At 36.1% G+C, this 17,600-nt stretch overlaps 1 protein-coding gene across 1 annotated transcript; it reads left to right on the forward strand.

Annotated features, from left to right (window-relative positions):
• Nucleotides 1-2,943: 2,943 nt before the first annotated feature.
• Nucleotides 2,944-17,600, forward strand: LOC136266968 (uncharacterized). Its single transcript, XM_066062015.1, has 7 exons — nt 2,944-3,067; nt 3,117-3,238; nt 8,690-8,957; nt 9,009-9,120; nt 11,907-12,004; nt 14,262-14,449; nt 17,023-17,600. Exons 2-7 carry the CDS (start codon nt 3,139-3,141, stop codon nt 17,442-17,444), a joined length of 1,188 nt encoding a protein of 395 aa, XP_065918087.1. The 5' UTR covers nt 2,944-3,067; nt 3,117-3,138; the 3' UTR covers nt 17,445-17,600.

Consider the following 17,600-nt stretch of genomic DNA (forward strand, 5'->3'; position numbering starts at 1 on the left):
CAAACTGGGCTTATCAGATAGTAGCTTGATGGTAGACAATTTTGCACATAAACAGTCAACATAACAGGTAAAGGCTATACCTACCACTCATGATAAGAAATGTGACATTGAAGAATGACTTGAGGGACCCCACAACAACAAAGATAAAATTTTATTAAAATATGAATTGTCACTGAGTTCTGTAATGAGGTAATGTAAAAACTTAGCTGGTAGCTAGGTAAGCAAAGTTTGGTCAAATGTAGCTAACTACTTTGGGAAGGATGAAAGACGTAGCACTGCATGGTTATGTATTAGTTGTTCCTGCCACCAGATGTTTCCTTCAGTGCTTTGATTTGATATTGTGAGGTTGTTCTGAATATCTTGACCAAGGATTGTACAAATAGTGCGTCAGGTTGAGTGTATCAGACTTGTATAGCTGTGAATTGATTATGATTAATCATTGGATGATCAATCAGTTATTGCTGAGGATGATAAATAATTGGCTTTGCGGGCAATAGCCAATTAATCGGTTGGATCACAAGACCACAAGATTGCTTACATTTTTTATCATAATGGATACAGTAAAGTGTAAGAGGAAGTTGATTATTGTTGGTTTTAGTGCTAGGCATTATATACATTACGAAGTCTTATTTTTTATTGCAAACAGTATGTCTGGTCATGAAAACACTGTCAATATACAAACTTGTATGGCAAATAGCATGAAGTCAAATCAATTTATCAGCTAATCAATCGGTTATAGAGTCAAGTCAAAAATCAGTTATGGACTCTTTGTCCAAGTCACAGCTCTATATTGGAGTTTGGTAAGTGATAAAAATTCATTCTAAGCTGAAGATTCTTGGAACTAGTTTGTTATTGTCCATTATATAGCTTCTTGGTATTGAGTTGTCTTGCTCATTTTGACAGGCCTGGTCTTTTCCTCAGTAAAGCAATTTGTGGTAGATGAATAACATAATGACAGTTTAACTATAATAACAGAATTGCCATTAGCAGGTGTAGAGGATTGCTTACTTCACAATATTATGTATGGTGGTCAGGCCTATAGCTGGTTGTTGCACTGCCAGATTATCAAACATTGATTATCAGACGTTGATTTTAATTCTCCTATCTAGCATAGCTACCTACTACTCTACATTGTTCTAAATATTTTATGATTGTAATACAGCTTCTTTGGCAGACACTTTGCTGTGGGAGTAGAATGATTATTACAAGAAGCAGGTCATTTTCCCAACAGAGTCACTACAAGGAGTTGTGCGACTGACACAAGCAATTGTGGTCAGTTATTGACTTGATATCCTCACCACCAAATATGTACATGTTATGTAATCATTTCCTCAAAAAATGATTCGTGCAATGACACCAAAGCATTTCATATAACACAGAGAGACATCCCATACACCCATATGATCGGCAGCACTATAGATTTGACTCACACAAGGTGCATGTTCTGATAGTGTTAGTAGTCACACATACACATCTTCTGTGTGCCGGATTGTTTTGGTTTTGTAACAATTACATAGTAGCCATTAGTGGGTGACTGGTCAGTTGTGTAGTTGACATTTCAACCATTCCTTATTATCAACTATACAGAGTATTGCAACTCATTGTGCTAAAGCTATTACTACACATTTCACAATTAACATTAAAATGTAGAAAAAACCTGTCACCCACTAGTCCATTATTATGGGTCAAGTAGTAAATTCCATATTGGCATACACACATCTGTGGTGATTCACATTTCATTACTGACGTTGTGTTATCTGTTTAGGTCATGTCAACTTGATAAGTTGTTTCAGGGTGGACTGATACACCTTTTTTCAATTAAAATACTCTTGAGATTTTCACCACTGAAACAACTGAAGCCTTATATGATCTCCAGATGACCCACCCTTGACAAATATGAACCATAACAATTAGTGGAGTTTGTTTACAAAATAATTTGGGGTCAGACAATTAAATTTTATTTTTGACCACAACAAGATAAAAGACATAGGAGGATTTTAGTGGAGTAAACACATTATTATTAGCGCTTTACAGTGAGCAGCACTGAAGGTCTGACAGCAACTTGTGCTGCAGCCTTAGCCGGATCAGTGGCTAAAAAAACTATTTTTTACAACTAGCCCAAACCTGGGACGGGGGGGGTAGTAGCTACATATAAACAAAATTTTCTTTGTGTTTGTATTTTGTGTTCTATATTGTGACGATTGTTGTGTAGCAAAATGTCAGTGAAGGGAATGATTGAAGAGATTTCAGGGGAGTATGGGATCATATTTACCTAGTTGAAACATAGTGGCAAGATTAAATCTGGAAGCAATTTGAGATAAGAGACTGAGACCTGGAACTAGGAAATAGCAAACAAACTTACAGCGATGTGGCTAACAAGCCAATTATTTAGATCAGACTATTGTTTTATAAGATTTTAAGGCAATTATTTTATATCAATAGTGGACTGTGAAAATGACCATAACTATAAGTTGCAATTTTAGTGGACCGCAAGTGGAAAATTTTTTGAGCATGGCAATCCCAAGATTGGATCTTTAAGGTACTTTTAGTCAAATCCCTGTAAACATGCACAGCACATGTACATAATTTTTGACTCTGTTGCAGCTTGCTATTTAGTCTGACTTTTACAACTAGCCAAATCATCATTTACAACTAGCCAAAAGTCATTTACAACTAGCTTTTTGGCCACAACTAGCCCCTTTTTTTAGCCCCTGAAGGTCTGACAAAGACATGGCTATATAGACTATAGCTAGGTGCACCACGTAACTACGCGACTAGAACAATAGAAGACGAGTTTGAGAAATGAATTCAGTTGCATTTGGTGGGATGATATTACTAGCTAATGGATTTTCAACGAATTGGCTCAACTCCACTTCAGGTTCTGCTTCGCCCACGTACGGGTCGCCCACGTATTTGGTAAATTACACCATCACGTCCGCATGCCAATGCTAATTACTTAATAGCCATGCGTCACATATTTAATGCGGTACGAACTAGCTACCTGTATAGTCTATAGTGAATCTGCACTGTGAACGTCGATTCTACATCAAAACCTTCTATCACAATTGTAAGTGCAACTTAGTATATAAGACGTTTGTATTTCACTCATCGCGCAGCTGAGCCGAAATTGGTCACGATATGAGCAATAGTCGATGCAATAGAGAAGAAGGAAATTTGTTGCTCATTGTTGAAGCTTCAAACATCTTGGAAGGAAAGAGAACAAGACCCAATGACGCTGGTAAGACTATGATGTTGTTATAGACACGTGCATGTGAGACAGAAACACCGTGATGAACTGCCAGCAACTACAACTGAGGCTGTCATAAACTCAGTAGCTAAGTCATTCAGTGAAGTTGACTTTGTTATCCAGAACTACAGACATACTTGTCAATAGAGGGTATGTAATCTTGCCATGGGAGTGTAAGCGTTGTTTACTTGAGGCACAGCCAGCAAGTTCTGAGTTCCAAGAAATTAGTGTCATGGATTGTTTGCATGCCAGAATGTGGCTATACAGACCCCATTAACTGGTGTGGTGAAAATCTTAGGAGGTTCTGCTTTGCCATTTTATTACAGGACTTGTTATGAGGTAGTAATTGCATGACATGACTGATTATGCAACCATGTACGAGCGTGCTGATGTAATGGTACATAATCGTCATTCATAAACTTACCCATTGTAGGACTTAGTGGTTGTAAGAGACAATACATGGAGATTAAACTGATTGTATACTGTGCATTGATACATAGACGGCACTTTGGCTAGGCTACAATGGTTGTGTATGGATATATTCTTTAGATGCTCACATCATGCAACCAGACATGTAATGCATGCGTGTATATATGACTGTCCCTGTTGTTATATCTGTGTAGATTTAGAGTTCTACACAATAATAATACATGAGCTTGTTTGTATACGCTATAAAGTTGTGTATTGTTTGACATACACGAATAACTGAAATCGCTGCATTCAGAAAGTATGTAGGAATGGGTAATGTTTCATGTGTGATATTTGAAAAATGTGTATATGTTATACAATACGCTGGTGTTTAATGTAAGGACATGAAACTGTCTGCAAAACACATGAAAAGTGATAGCATAAGCAACCGATTAATTTATCCTTTAACTTAGTGAACAAAGATCCTACAACCTCCCAGTTTTCACCATCTGCTTTAATTGGCTGTCATTCAGCTATAAAATTGTTGTGGTCCCATTTTTTGTAGACCCATTCATTTTAATACTCTGTGCGGTAGACTGAGATCATGTAATGTAGGAATTATTGACCACTGGTTCTTGTTATAACCATGCAAACATATTTTCCACATATAAATTATGGTACCGCTGAAATGCAACGTCATCTCGCAAGAGTGCAAGTGATTAAAAGATGAGCTATTTAAAGGGCGTGGCACCCATTTCACTCACAAGTATTCATCCCGGGATGAATACTTGTGAGCAAAACGGGTGCCACGCCCTTTAATTGGCTTGTTTTTTAATCACTCGCACTCTTGCAAAATGATGTTACATTTGAGCGGTACCATATCAACCAGTTGCTAATATCACTGCATCTGGCAACTCTGTCCTATCTGATAGAATTCAGTATGTAATGTACATTCTCACCAAGTTTCAGATCAATCGCATGATTGGAATGTGAGAGATAACTGTAACCAGTTTAATAACACATAAATATCAATACAACTCTTCGCTAGATTGGTCTTTGTTTTTAACCTTGTTGAAGAATAACCTGGCTGCTATTGCCACTTACAAGGGTGCATTAAGCAAGCAGCCAGTCAGTAGCAACCAGTCCAGCTTATCAGTCAGACGTGTTTCAGGCTTCATCACAGTTGTAAGGATGTATAAACCTTGAGGCTGTATGTTTTCATTGCTTACAGCACTATAGTACTGGTATACTGTTGGTCTTGGGCTTTTTGGGTGATTTATCATCTCCACTGAAATGTTGCGACTTGCCTTCGTATTATAACACAAAGTTGCAACAGGAAGCAGTTGGTCTAGTATATCGTAAAACCCTTCTCTGATGGGGGTTAAACCTATGTATAGGTTAAAAGAGTACAGAAACCATTATAATAGTCCAACAAACAAATATGAATCTGCAGAGGAATTCATTATTTTTGCAGAAAACTATTAGGTTGATAATACTTACCAGTCGATAATTGGTTGTTTACACTAACTTGCAAATAAAATTTAAAGGTGTAAGGAAAAATTAAGAATTTTACAAGCTAATATGGACTGTTACAATAAAAGTGCTTAAACAAGGGGGTCATCATCTGAAGTGCACGTTTAATCACTACTTTAGCCCATATCCAGCTTGGCTCCAGGTAATTCTCTCTCGTTTAAGTACTTTCTATTGTGATGATCTCTGCTAGCTTGTAAAATTCCTACACTTGTTTGTTAACTTTTTGTAACATATCATAGAGTCTGGTTACATGTCGGGCTGAAGCAACGTCTGCCCATGGCTTTAGCCATTACACTAGAGCTGAGCAATAGTACAACTATCATAATCACGATTTGATAGTAACTTTTATACCACGATAACGATAGTATCACGATAGTTACTAGCAGTTATTAAAGACACTCAATCTCACGTATATAAACACTTGAATACTCCAATTATGTACACACCACACATCTGCTTTTCTAACACTCCACTAATAATTGTTATGTGTCAGTATTACAGTTGTTATCTTTGTTGTCCGTGCTCAAGCTACTGGTTTTCTGAACTTCAACATTATCATCTTTGCTTTTGTTATCCATATTTGACCAAGCACAGATATGGATGAGTAATCACGATAGCACGATAGTATACCATCAAGATCACAATTGTTAATAGCTATCACAATAACCGATTAATCGCCACTATCGCTCAGCTCTACATTACACTGGTCTGAAGGCAATCAGTTAGTTTGTCAGTCAGTCACTAAACAAAATTTTAAATTTTGAAGCAGCTTATTGGTGAGCATTTTGGGTCACATTGAAGGTACTTTTGGGCTTGGTTATACCCAACCAATACTGCCAAGGCACCATGAAGGTATTGTGATGCTGGTTTCTGGTCAATATTTTAACCCTGACGATCCTTAGTATTATGTCTGTGTATACCCAGCAGTGTTAGACGTTTATTGCATCTTGTGACACAAAAGACAATTATTATAAAACATAATGTGGCTTCCTTAGCTGAACACTGAATGTTGTTGTTGGTATAGTACATAATACAAGTGTGAACAGTAGACAACTGTGACTTCCAGAAGTGAACATTTTGTCAGTGAATAATTACGGTACGTACCACTCAAATGAAACGTCATCTCGCATTAGTGCGAGCAATTTAAAAAAAACTCTAAAATTAAAGGGTGTGGCACCTGTTTTGCTCACGAGCATTCATCCCAAACAAAATTGGATGAATACTCGTGAGTGAAACATGTGCCACTTCCTTTAATTAGTCAGTTTTTCAATTGCTCACACTCATGCAAGACGACATTGCATTTGAGTGGTATCAGAAGCTTTATGTATTCATTCTCTCTAATGTTACAAGCCCCTGTACTACTTTAGCTTTAGTTAAACTGTTTTAGATGGAAAATGTAGCAGACAAAATGGGTGGGGTAGTATGAGGTTTTGTAGTTGTAGTTGAAACTGAAACAGCCCTGGGCAATCTCAATGTGTCATATAAATATTATACTGGTATTAGTAGTTGTGTCATTGATGGGAATCTTGCAAAGGCACATGAAATTTTAATTATCAAGTGTTATGAGGTTGCAGCTGTTATGACATCACAACTTAATTGTATTATGCCTACACCTCTGAGAGGTCACTAAACCAGATGGCTCTAGTGTTAATAGAAATTATCACATTCTTTGAAATAACTGGTGTCAGATGTGGTGGCCAGAAGATATTCTGTGGTGTGTGATAGTTTCCAATAAATCTAACATTTAATAAAGTGTTTATAAGCCTAATAAATAATTTCAGGTCAGGGACTATTATCCGATGAGATATAGGTGAATAGAGACCAGATGGATTACAGTGAGCTAAGAATTAAGCCACCCAAGCACCACACTATTATGACAACCCACAGAGGACCTGTTAGCAATGACAACAAATTTAATGCAACCTCTGAAGAATCCATCCACAAGTATTAAATTGTTACGAAGTTTCAGTTATACTGCTCAGCCCATTGCTTTTCATGGTGAAGGAGACTCTATCATTTAAATAATAGTAATGGTATATTACTGTTTTCTCTCTCATCTGTTGAGACGACTTTCCTTATTATAATACAACACAACGTCATTACTGTTATGACTACTTTACCATGTACTAAGACGTCATCAGTGCTAGAACATTCTTTTGATTGGTATTTAATGTAATTAATTAACCCACTGATGGCTGTATAGTGGCATGGCATTATAACTTACGCATGGAATAATTTTTTTGTCTCTCTTTAAATTGTTTTGTGTTTCATAGCAAGATGCGCTATTATTCAAATGGACATGCCAACTCATTTCGACTAGTGTGTGTTTATTATGTAATCATGTATTAAGTGTAGCTGGAAAGTTGTATTATTGTTCTCAAGTTAAAACTTGTCTGACATTACTATACAATGATGGAGACAGCTGGAGATCAGCGTGGATGTGAGATGGTGGACACCAGTACATATACAGTGGTGGATCTAGAAATTTTCGAAGGGGGTTTCAGGTTGAGGAAGTTTTTCAATAATTGTCAGGGGCAGATCTCCACTCTAGAACTGCAATTTCAGCCTAGCCTTTAAGTCAAAGACAAAAAAAAAAAAAAAGTTGAGCAACGTACTGCTGATTTCAAAGGCAAAAGTATGAAGTTTGGCCAGTAGAAAAAGTCCTAATATAATACACTATGTATAACTCTTCATGATGTTATCACCCACACGATTGCGAATCGTCACCCACATGAATCGTCAATAAATTAGGGGTGCGAGCTATTTTCAGAGGGGGTTTCAGCTGAAACCATTGCAACCTCCCTGTATTTGCCACTGATATACATATAATGTGAAACACTGATATTCCACATCAGGCTGGTTAAGATTTGTTGTCTAATAAATTCATTGTGGTTATTAGTATGTAAACAAAAACAACATAGTTTAATTCCTTAGTTTATATATGTGTTTAGATATACACATGCAGAGGAATATACACATTCACACTTATACACATGCGCAACACTGAGTTAGTTAGGATTAAACATAAACACATAGTTTAATTCCTTTTGTGTTTAGATATATGGTTACTAAGTAGTTCTGTGTATTGTAAGGTTAATATGGCACGATTCAGCAATTCAGCCAGTGATTGCCAGGAATTCAGCCATCAATGGGATTCACCAACTGAAAGACAATCTGCAAAACTACAAGGAGTGTACCCAGAATGTACACATTATATTGAGTCTGTAAACGGAGCTTCCAATCCCATGTTATTAGTATAGTTACAGAGCACTTACAGTGCGATGCTATGGAGGTTAACAGTTGATTACATTGTATGGCAGTTATGATTAACTACTACAAGTTTTGTACTAGAAAACTTTCCCAAAAGTCAGAACTAAATAATATGTCCTGTCAAATTATAATTAGTTCTGGTATATATTAGCTTAAATTTGATTATAAGAAAATACACCACATGAGGAAGTACTGATACCTATAGCATTATATGTGGTTTGTTCTTTGTAGGTACTAACTCATTGAATGGTTGTAGTGGCTTGAATCTGTTAAAAGGCAATAAGAAAAGAAAATTACATAAAGCCCAAGCTCCTACTACTGTAGAGTCATTGGAAGTGGATGCTTATGCTGTGGATATCAAGAGAGTAGAAAACCCATTTGTTAAAGATGATGAAGACTCAGATGATGATGTTTCTGGTCACCTTCCTGAACTTGAGTTTCACAGTACCAAATCTGTTTCCCATGCTAAGATGGTACATAATGCCAAAGAAAAGAAAAGGTAAGTAATTTATGATTGCATGCAACTGTGGTTAGGCTGTTATATTATTAGACGAAGGAGTTTAAAACAAGCACAGCTAGCACTTCACCAGGAGCTCCAACCCTACACACACAAAAAGCCAATTCTAAGAACTACCTTGTGTACTGCAATAGATGAGATAAAGGTTAGACCACAACACAGAATTGAAGTGGGTGAAGTTATTTTTAATTTATACATATCTGCAGTATATCTACAGATACATAGGATATGATGGATACACAAACTTTAGTTATAAAGTTTAATGGACTCATACGAAATGGTAGTATTGTACAGTACGATAGTACCATATAGTAGGGATCATGGAGGTTTGGGTTGTTTTGTCTTTAATAAATTTTGTGCTAACTGACTTGCATGCCTGACTGATGCCTCTAGCCAAGCATAACTCAACTATGGATAAAGGTACAGGTTTGATTTCTTCACTGTTTGACATTGCTTCAGCCTGAGACATACCTTTTCGTCAACCACAGCAACTACAATACACACATCATTTGTCCTCCTTTGTGTCCCATTTCTTTCTCCACCACCACCTGGAGTAGGTGTTGATGGGCGGTAACTCATGACATGGCTTCAGTACTTTAATTTCTGTAGTGTGACTGGATTGATTGCAGAGGCATTTCTTGTATCAGTGGAACATAGCTGGAACTGAAGCAAAATGGCCACTTCGCTATAGTTGGGGCATGCATTCAACCATAATTTCTGTAGTGGCTGGATTGATTGCAGAAGCACTTGTCATACTGTTCTTTATTTATAACACTATATATTGGGTGGAACACAGCTGAAAAATAAGCAGAATGGCAACTTTACATTTCAGTCATTGATAATTGGGGCACGTGTTCAGTCACATAATTAATGTGTCTGGCGCCATTCTTTCCTTTGATGCAGGTAATGAATTATGCTCCTGCAAAAAAAGTAAACAAACAAGTGAAAGGAAATTTGAGCAGGGATCACAAAAAATGCGATGAAACAAGAGAGGTCATCTACACCTGCAGCTATATACTAGTTGACATTTAATCCCTACAGCTATATATTGACAGGATGAATTAGGACAGCAAATATAACTACAGGTGTAGATGACCTCCCTTGTTTCATTGCTTTTTTTCTGTGATCCCTAGTAAAATTTCCTCAATTGTGATTCATGGAGCAACCACACTGCTCTATAATTTTCATTAAATTAAGCACAGAACAGAATGACTGTATTTGTATACTGCTGGGTGTTGATACCTTTGTGTTATGTGTTCAGGGAAGCAATACAGCCAAAGTTATAGTTGATGAGTGATTTTGGGATGCTATTTTGTGCAGGAAAGTCTGAATCATGATTTGTATTGGGTGCAAACAGTGTGTAGATTGAATTAGCAGGCACTTTGATTATAGACAGACACATTGACTACATGTACACCAAACACAAGGGACATTAAATACCGTATGTATTTATCTATATTATAAAAGCTGGGCTGATATAAACACTGGGTCCTAAATGAAGGCCAGGGGGTGCTACCTTAATACAAGGTTTTGTACTTAGTCTTGTACAGTACAAGATTACAAAAGCTTAAATTGTAGAACAAGGCTTAGCTGCTGCTAGGAGAAATAATATTTTTCAGCTGGTTTACAAATTATAAGAAATAAATGTCTGGGTGCATACAACTCATTATTACTGTTCATTGATCACTTGAAGAGTCAACTCAAAACTCACCAAGCTATACTACCTTTACAATTTAAATGTTCTCTATGGGGTTCAAGAGAGTCATACCTACTGATCAGTAAATATACAGCACACACTTCCCTGCCCCCCTCCCAAGCCATGTTATAAGCCATGTTATAAGACAGTTTGAGAACACATGGATCAATACCATAGTCTGGCATCTCCCACCCCTTTGAAAGAGTAAGGGTCCGGTGAAGTACAGATCCCATATCATTTCTATTGGCTAAATTCTGCACTAGCCAATTGTGATATTCACACACAAATCGCCTTGGCAATGCAATGCTTTTATTCAAATTGGAGGGCAATCATCTGACGTAACAAGCAGTTATGTATGCTGTCTAATTGAATTCCTTTGAAATAATATGGGACCTGTATTATGCAAGTTTGTGAAGGGTTGGGACTATATCAATATACTCCTCAACTTTATGTCTTTACATAAAGCATTAATTATCCTAGATTTTATAATTATCTAATTATACTGTCCAAATCAAAACCACCAGGCCACAGTTGCTAGGATAAACAGTGACCCAAACAATTTACGTACACTGATGCCATCATAGTGTTCTGTGTGAGGTATGGTACCCCACTACAAGTAGGATATCATTGTCATCAACCCGAAGCCGAGTTGTTGATAACAAAGATTTCGCCTCAGCCTCGGGTTGATAACAATGATATCCTACAAGTGCAGATGTGGTTTAATAGCTATAGCTTCTATCCCACACTTTAAAGCACTTGGCATTTCACAATTGCTGAAGTCGAAGTGTTGATAACAATGATTTCATATAATTATTTATTATTATTTATTATTAGCACTTTACAGTGACCAGCACTGAAGGTCTGACAGCAACACTAATTATGTTATGATACACCTTTTATCCCACACTTTGAAGCATTTGACTTCATCCAAAGGCTGCAGCACATGTTGCTGTCAGACCTTCAGTGCTGGTCAACAACAACATCAACAATGAGGCTAGATAAACAACCAAGTTGTATTTATTTATTTGTTTATTATCAATTTTGTCAAAGACAATAAGTGTGTATGGTTCAATTTTTGCTGTGTTTGTAGTTTTAGGATATAGTATGGCTTCAAGTTGCCTTTGATCCTACTGAGTGAAATAAAAGAAAAGTAATGTAAAGGCTGACAGAATATTATTTGCATTTCTTTATGTGCTGTGTATTTGAATGTGATGTAGTTTCATATAATACTTCAGAAACTGAAAAGTGTTGCTGAAGAAAATGAAAGCTGTTTATCCACATTAAGAGAAGAAAGAAACTTACTTACAAAAAGATTAGACATCTTAAAATCATCGTAAGTATATTAACTTAATTCAATACATGACTAATATATATATATATAAAGCTGAAAAGCTGTCTGTCTGCATTCCATTTAAGTTCACACATTCTTATCACCAGTTGCTGTATGTATCAAAGTGGTTTTGGCACCAAACAAAGTGCTCATCATCTAGGAATAAGCTAGCATTTAAATGAAGCTTCTAACTGCCATTGTTTGTCGTTTACAGCGTGTTTAGTGCAAGGGTGTAGAATTTGAATTCTTTCTGTAAACCGTATGCAAACCACAAGTAAACCCCTATGCCAGTCAACTCATGCATGCCTTTATAATATGGTTAAGGTTGATTGGTAATGTTAGACGATTGGCTTGGTGGTTAGCTAGGGCACGCGCTTTATAAATACAAGTTCCCCAGTTTGAATCCAGCTAGATTTTTTTTTCACTCTGGCAACCTTTTTAGTGCAATCTTTTTTTCTGTTAAAAGAAACTTTTCATATAATTTTTTTTCTCTGATTCTGAACCTTATTGGTGCAACATTCTTTTCTGAATGTGTGCCATTTTATTTTAACTCTCACATTATAAAAAAAATGAAGTGTGCTTTGCACACAAAAACAATGTCATGGGGCACACTTTGGTGTGACAGGACACACTTTTTGTGTACAAAGCAAACTTCATTTTTAGAGTGCAGTGGAAACACTTTGACATCAACTTATAATATATGCTTTTGTATAGAAATAAGGATAATTGTAATTCTATTGCTGGAAATACATGAGACTATTATTTTTATGTTTATAGAGTAGACTTTGTTTTAATATTGAATGAATATCCTTACCATTGTTAGTAACTGAAGTAGTGTTATATAGGGCAATGAAATCCTGCACGTATAGGGCAGGCCTGATTAACTGATAAATATAGCTGGAGTATAGGTGTACTTGCAGTACATTACACAACTTTGGTAACATACAGTTGGGTGTGTTTGCATGGGTTAGTATGCTGTGTTCTTAAAGAGCCAGCACAACAAATATTACTTTAAAACCAATGAGAAAATGTTAGTTTTTTTGCAGCACTAATTAAGTTACACTGTATGCATACATGTATAAGTGTATTAAAATATAGTGTTTCCATGCAGGGTAATAAAGTCCTGCACCTATAGGGCAGAGCTATAGACTTTGTTCAGCATTACATGTATAACTATACTGAAATATAGTGTAATCAGGGCAATAAAGTCCTGCACATAGGGCAGGTACCAGTGCTAGTTTATATATATATTTCAAAACTGTTAAACTTGTTCTGTCCTGTAATTTTCTGAGCATACTGACCCGTGATATGCTTCTAATACTACAAGTGTACGAAAATTTTACATTTGGGTAGGGATGATAGAAATAAAAAGCAATGAAACAAGGGAGGTCACTACACTTGTGGTTATACTAGTGGAGATTTCTACTACAGCCTGGCAAACAGTATAGCCATGACTGAAGTAGGATTAAATGTCCACTAGTATAGTCACAGGTGTAGATGACTTCCCTCATTTCATTGTTCAGCAATACTACATCAAAGGAAATAATGGCACTGGACACATATCATAAAATTAATTGCGTGACTGAACACATGCCCTGATTTTAATTACTGAAAAGTGAAATGGCCACCCATTATACAGCAAGAACACTATAATAAGCACCTTTGCAATCAATCCAGTGACTACAACCAAATGCACGCCCCTATTATCAATTACTCACTTCATTAATATGTTTCACCTGTTATACGGTGTTACAAACAAAAAAACAGTATGAGAAACACCTCTGCAATCAATCCAGCCACTGTGGAAAATTACGGACAATTCTTGTGATAGTTTAATAGCACTGAAGCCATGAAATGTTACCACAAATCAATATCTATGTGGTAGTGGAGAAAGAAATGAGATACAAAGGAGGATAAAAGTAAATCCATAATGCATGCATTGTAGCTACTGCAGTTTACAAAAAAAAGTATGTCTTGAGCTGAAACAAGTGAAGAAATCAAGTTCATAACATTAACTGAAGTCGAGTTATGCTTGGCTGAAGGCATCAGTTAGCTAATCAGCAAAAATTTTGTTAATTAAAAAAAAAAATTTGTCAAAAGAGTTTGGGATTACTCTGAAACCTCAAACCTTCATTATCTCTACTATACAGTACTGTATGATACTATTATAGCTAAACTTGAAGGGACAAATGTTCAGTAGCCTCATCTTATATCCATCACTTTGTACCATTTTGGCAACAGATCTTTTGGTATATTACAGAGTGAAGTTACCAGAAGAAAAAGAAAAAGGCAACAGTGATAATAGTTATGAAGATGATGAAACTTCTCCACAACAATCAATGGAGTGTGACTCTGTGATAGATGTTACAGAAGATGATTCTAGTGAGCAATATGTTGAACAAGACCAGTCAGTAGAGGATAACAATATAAGCAGCACTAATAACACAGGTATACATATACATAATGTTTCTAGTACTGTATAGCATGTCATTTTTTTTATTTTCGGATATTTCAAAGAGACTTTTCTCTTCGAAAGTGACTTACCTTCATGCAATCAAACATTTTTGTCGTGGACACATTGTGTTTTAGCTCTGTCAGTAGTAATGGTTAAACAGTATCATTACTGCATCAATAGCCAGTAAACAGCTTATCCAGAACTGCCATTGTTGGCATAGGCGGTGGCTGATTAGAATTTGCTCCGCTCAAGACTTCTCTCCATCGCACAAGAATTCAATAAGTAAGTCAGCTGTTGGCAAGGAGCACGTGTATCTTTCAGAATTTGTGACACGAATTTCAAATCCACCTGGACTTCAAAATATGCACTCTTGGAACTTAAAGCCTCCAAAATTCAGATTTTGCCCCTTCTGTGAAATATTCTGCTCCAAAAATGACCTACTATATGGTAGGCACTCAAGCCCGATTTTTAATTTTGATAAAATGGACTCTTTATTTGGTCTGTACCAATACCAATATTACCAGTATTGGTATCGCAAGTCTACAATACAGATATTACACTGGCCTAAGTGACATAGTTGTCAAATGGTAAAGTTGTTACCTTGCAAGAGCTGGCCTGCATGGGTTCGAATCCCAGGTCGGTAAATTATTTATATTTTTCCCCAAGGTTTTTTGTACCACTTTTTGGGTTTTTTGGTGGTCGATTTTTTTTTGTTCTGTGATTTGCACTGACAAAAACAGACAAGTTTGTTAATGACCACTCGTAAGTACAAAGGATTACATCAATTTGTATGAATTGTAGTAATTTAACGAGATATGAATTTAACACATACTCTATTATGCTGTAATGCATATCGGTTCGACTTTGAAGTATCGGCTGTGTATATGATATTGGTTTATTAGAAAACCTATATCGGAAATAGACAATAAATATCAAATATCAGTATTGGATGTAAAACATGGTAAATAATATCTTTCAATGTTGACTAAATCTTCGTCAGAATAAGCTATGGTCTTCCATTGGATTTCTCCATGTTTTCAATCTCTTTAGCTAGCCGGACATTTGGTGGATTTAATTTTGACAATTTCAGTGAAAATTTGCCAACTGCCAAATTTAATTCCCTGCCATATTTTCTGCTTATATGTATTGCTGGGCATTATCACGATATTATCGTATATTGTGATATTTGCTTATGTATCGTCTTCAAATTGCAATATTGTCATATTGTATTTAGTGTAATTGTGTACACATATTTATGCAATTCTTTCATGAAAGTGGTAGTCACATTTTTTCCAAGGAAGTGCTGGTTTTACATTTCTTGGAAAAATATAATGCTTTATTTTCGCTGTACCACCTAAGTGTAGATACCGTGATATTTAGTAATATCGTGATGTTTCAGGTGACAATATATTGTCGGTAATTGTAATATCGCCCAGCTCTACTTATATGATAGAGTGCTGATTACCTATCTGAGAAACATATAGTTTGTTAGGTTGGAATTGGCTACTTTGGCATGCACATTGCTTTGAAACTGAAAAAGGTACTTCTTCTCCAGGACTCCCTATACATTTTAAAGGGGGGAAAGGTACAATTGAATTAGGAAGTCATCTAGTAACCTGATATCTGCTGTTACATGTTTCAAGTTACAAGTTTGTACATGTACTGAGAGTAACTTTAGAATCTCAGTCATCTTTGTATGCTTTGTGGCAAGCAAATATGTTTCACCTAATGCACTTGTCAATACAATGGTGTATACCTATAGGCAAGTGGCTATCCTAAGTAAGTAAAGGCAAACAACTGAATTGGAGGTGTCACGATGATGCAACAGTACCTAGGGTGAAGTTGTGGTTCAGTTATGTTACTGACTTTGAAGTGGTTAATACTTTTGAGTTGGTGACACAACTATCAAAAAATTGTTGTGTAGGTATGCACTTTAAAGTAAACACTAATTGATTGGGGTTTTTTTTTTTACTCTATACAATCAGCTAAAGCTGTTCTTCCTTGCGAGAGACATTGCAACACACAAACATACAGTGGAACCTCAGTTATCTGAACCCCTTGGGACCAGGGTGGTCCATAAGTCTGAAAAGTCCGTATTTCTGAAACTATGTTCAATAACCTTAAAATAGCACAAATAATTTTTTTTTTTAAATACCAGCATTTTTTACTATCCTAATAGAGCAGTCATTTCCGTAGTTTGGGTAACCAAGAATCCGGATAAGTGGGGTCCGGATAACTGAGGTCCCACTGTACAAAACTTGACAGCAGTAACTACAATATATGACAACAAATATGTACTGCTAACAAGTTCAATGATTACAAACAAGACAATATACATACACATTACAAAACTATTAAAATGGCATCCAGTAAGGGACTAGTGAATTCCTTCCATCTGACTGCACATTTTTCAAAGTTTCTAAGTATTCTGTGTGTCATGGCCGGGGCTCTATTGGGAAAGTATGGAGAATGTTTTTATTTTAAAAATGGGTTCTCAATGTGAATCACCGTGTTTTGTATTGTCAGGTTGTGCTTTAATGTTATAATAATATGTCTCCTTGTTTAGAACACGCTGCCACTGACGGTAGTCAGTCATCACTTTTTGCAAATCCATTATTCACTTCTCCACTCTACTACACTGCTGCAGCACAATTGGCTGCTTTGCAAGCTCGGTCCATTCAACTGGCTCAGCTACAAACATTTACAAACCCCATATGGATGCCACCATTTGTCTGGCCCAATCTAAACAGTTTATATTCCACTGTTACTGGAAATCAAGTGAATGGAACTAATAGTTTATATGAAAAACAACACTTACAGTTATTGAATGGAGTCAATGGACATGTAAGGAAAGAAGTTGGGTCAGAAAGTTACTGTTCAGCTGTTAAATGTAGTGTTGTGAAAACTACAGGAAATGTTGACAAGAGAAATCAATCTTCCATATCAAAGGAAACTTTTCGTGTGGATAATTTTGTCACTACTTTGTAGTGCTTAGACATTAGAGGTAGTTATAGTTTTATATGTAGAACGTTTTATTTTCTTCATGGGTTTACTGTATAGCGTAATTATATCAACATAATGAAAAGGTAAATTATTATGTAATATATGTGACTACTTTAAAAATAAAAAAGATGAAAGACATAA

The sequence above is a fragment of the Dysidea avara genome, chromosome 9, assembly GCF_963678975.1.
Source record: "Dysidea avara chromosome 9, odDysAvar1.4, whole genome shotgun sequence".
Taxonomy (NCBI): Eukaryota; Metazoa; Porifera; class Demospongiae; order Dictyoceratida; family Dysideidae; genus Dysidea; species Dysidea avara.

Excerpts from the sequence above, each read along its gene's own strand:
- LOC136266968 (XM_066062015.1), top strand. The coding sequence starts at position 3,139 with ATGAGCAATAGTCGATGCAATAGAGAAGAAGGAAATTTGTTGCTCATT. Across the intron at positions 3,239-8,689 it reads AACAAGACCCAATGACGCTG|GTACTAACTCATTGAATGGT; the intron begins GTAAGACTATGA and ends TGTTCTTTGTAG. Across the intron at positions 14,450-17,022 it reads AAGCAGCACTAATAACACAG|AACACGCTGCCACTGACGGT; the intron begins GTATACATATAC and ends CTCCTTGTTTAG.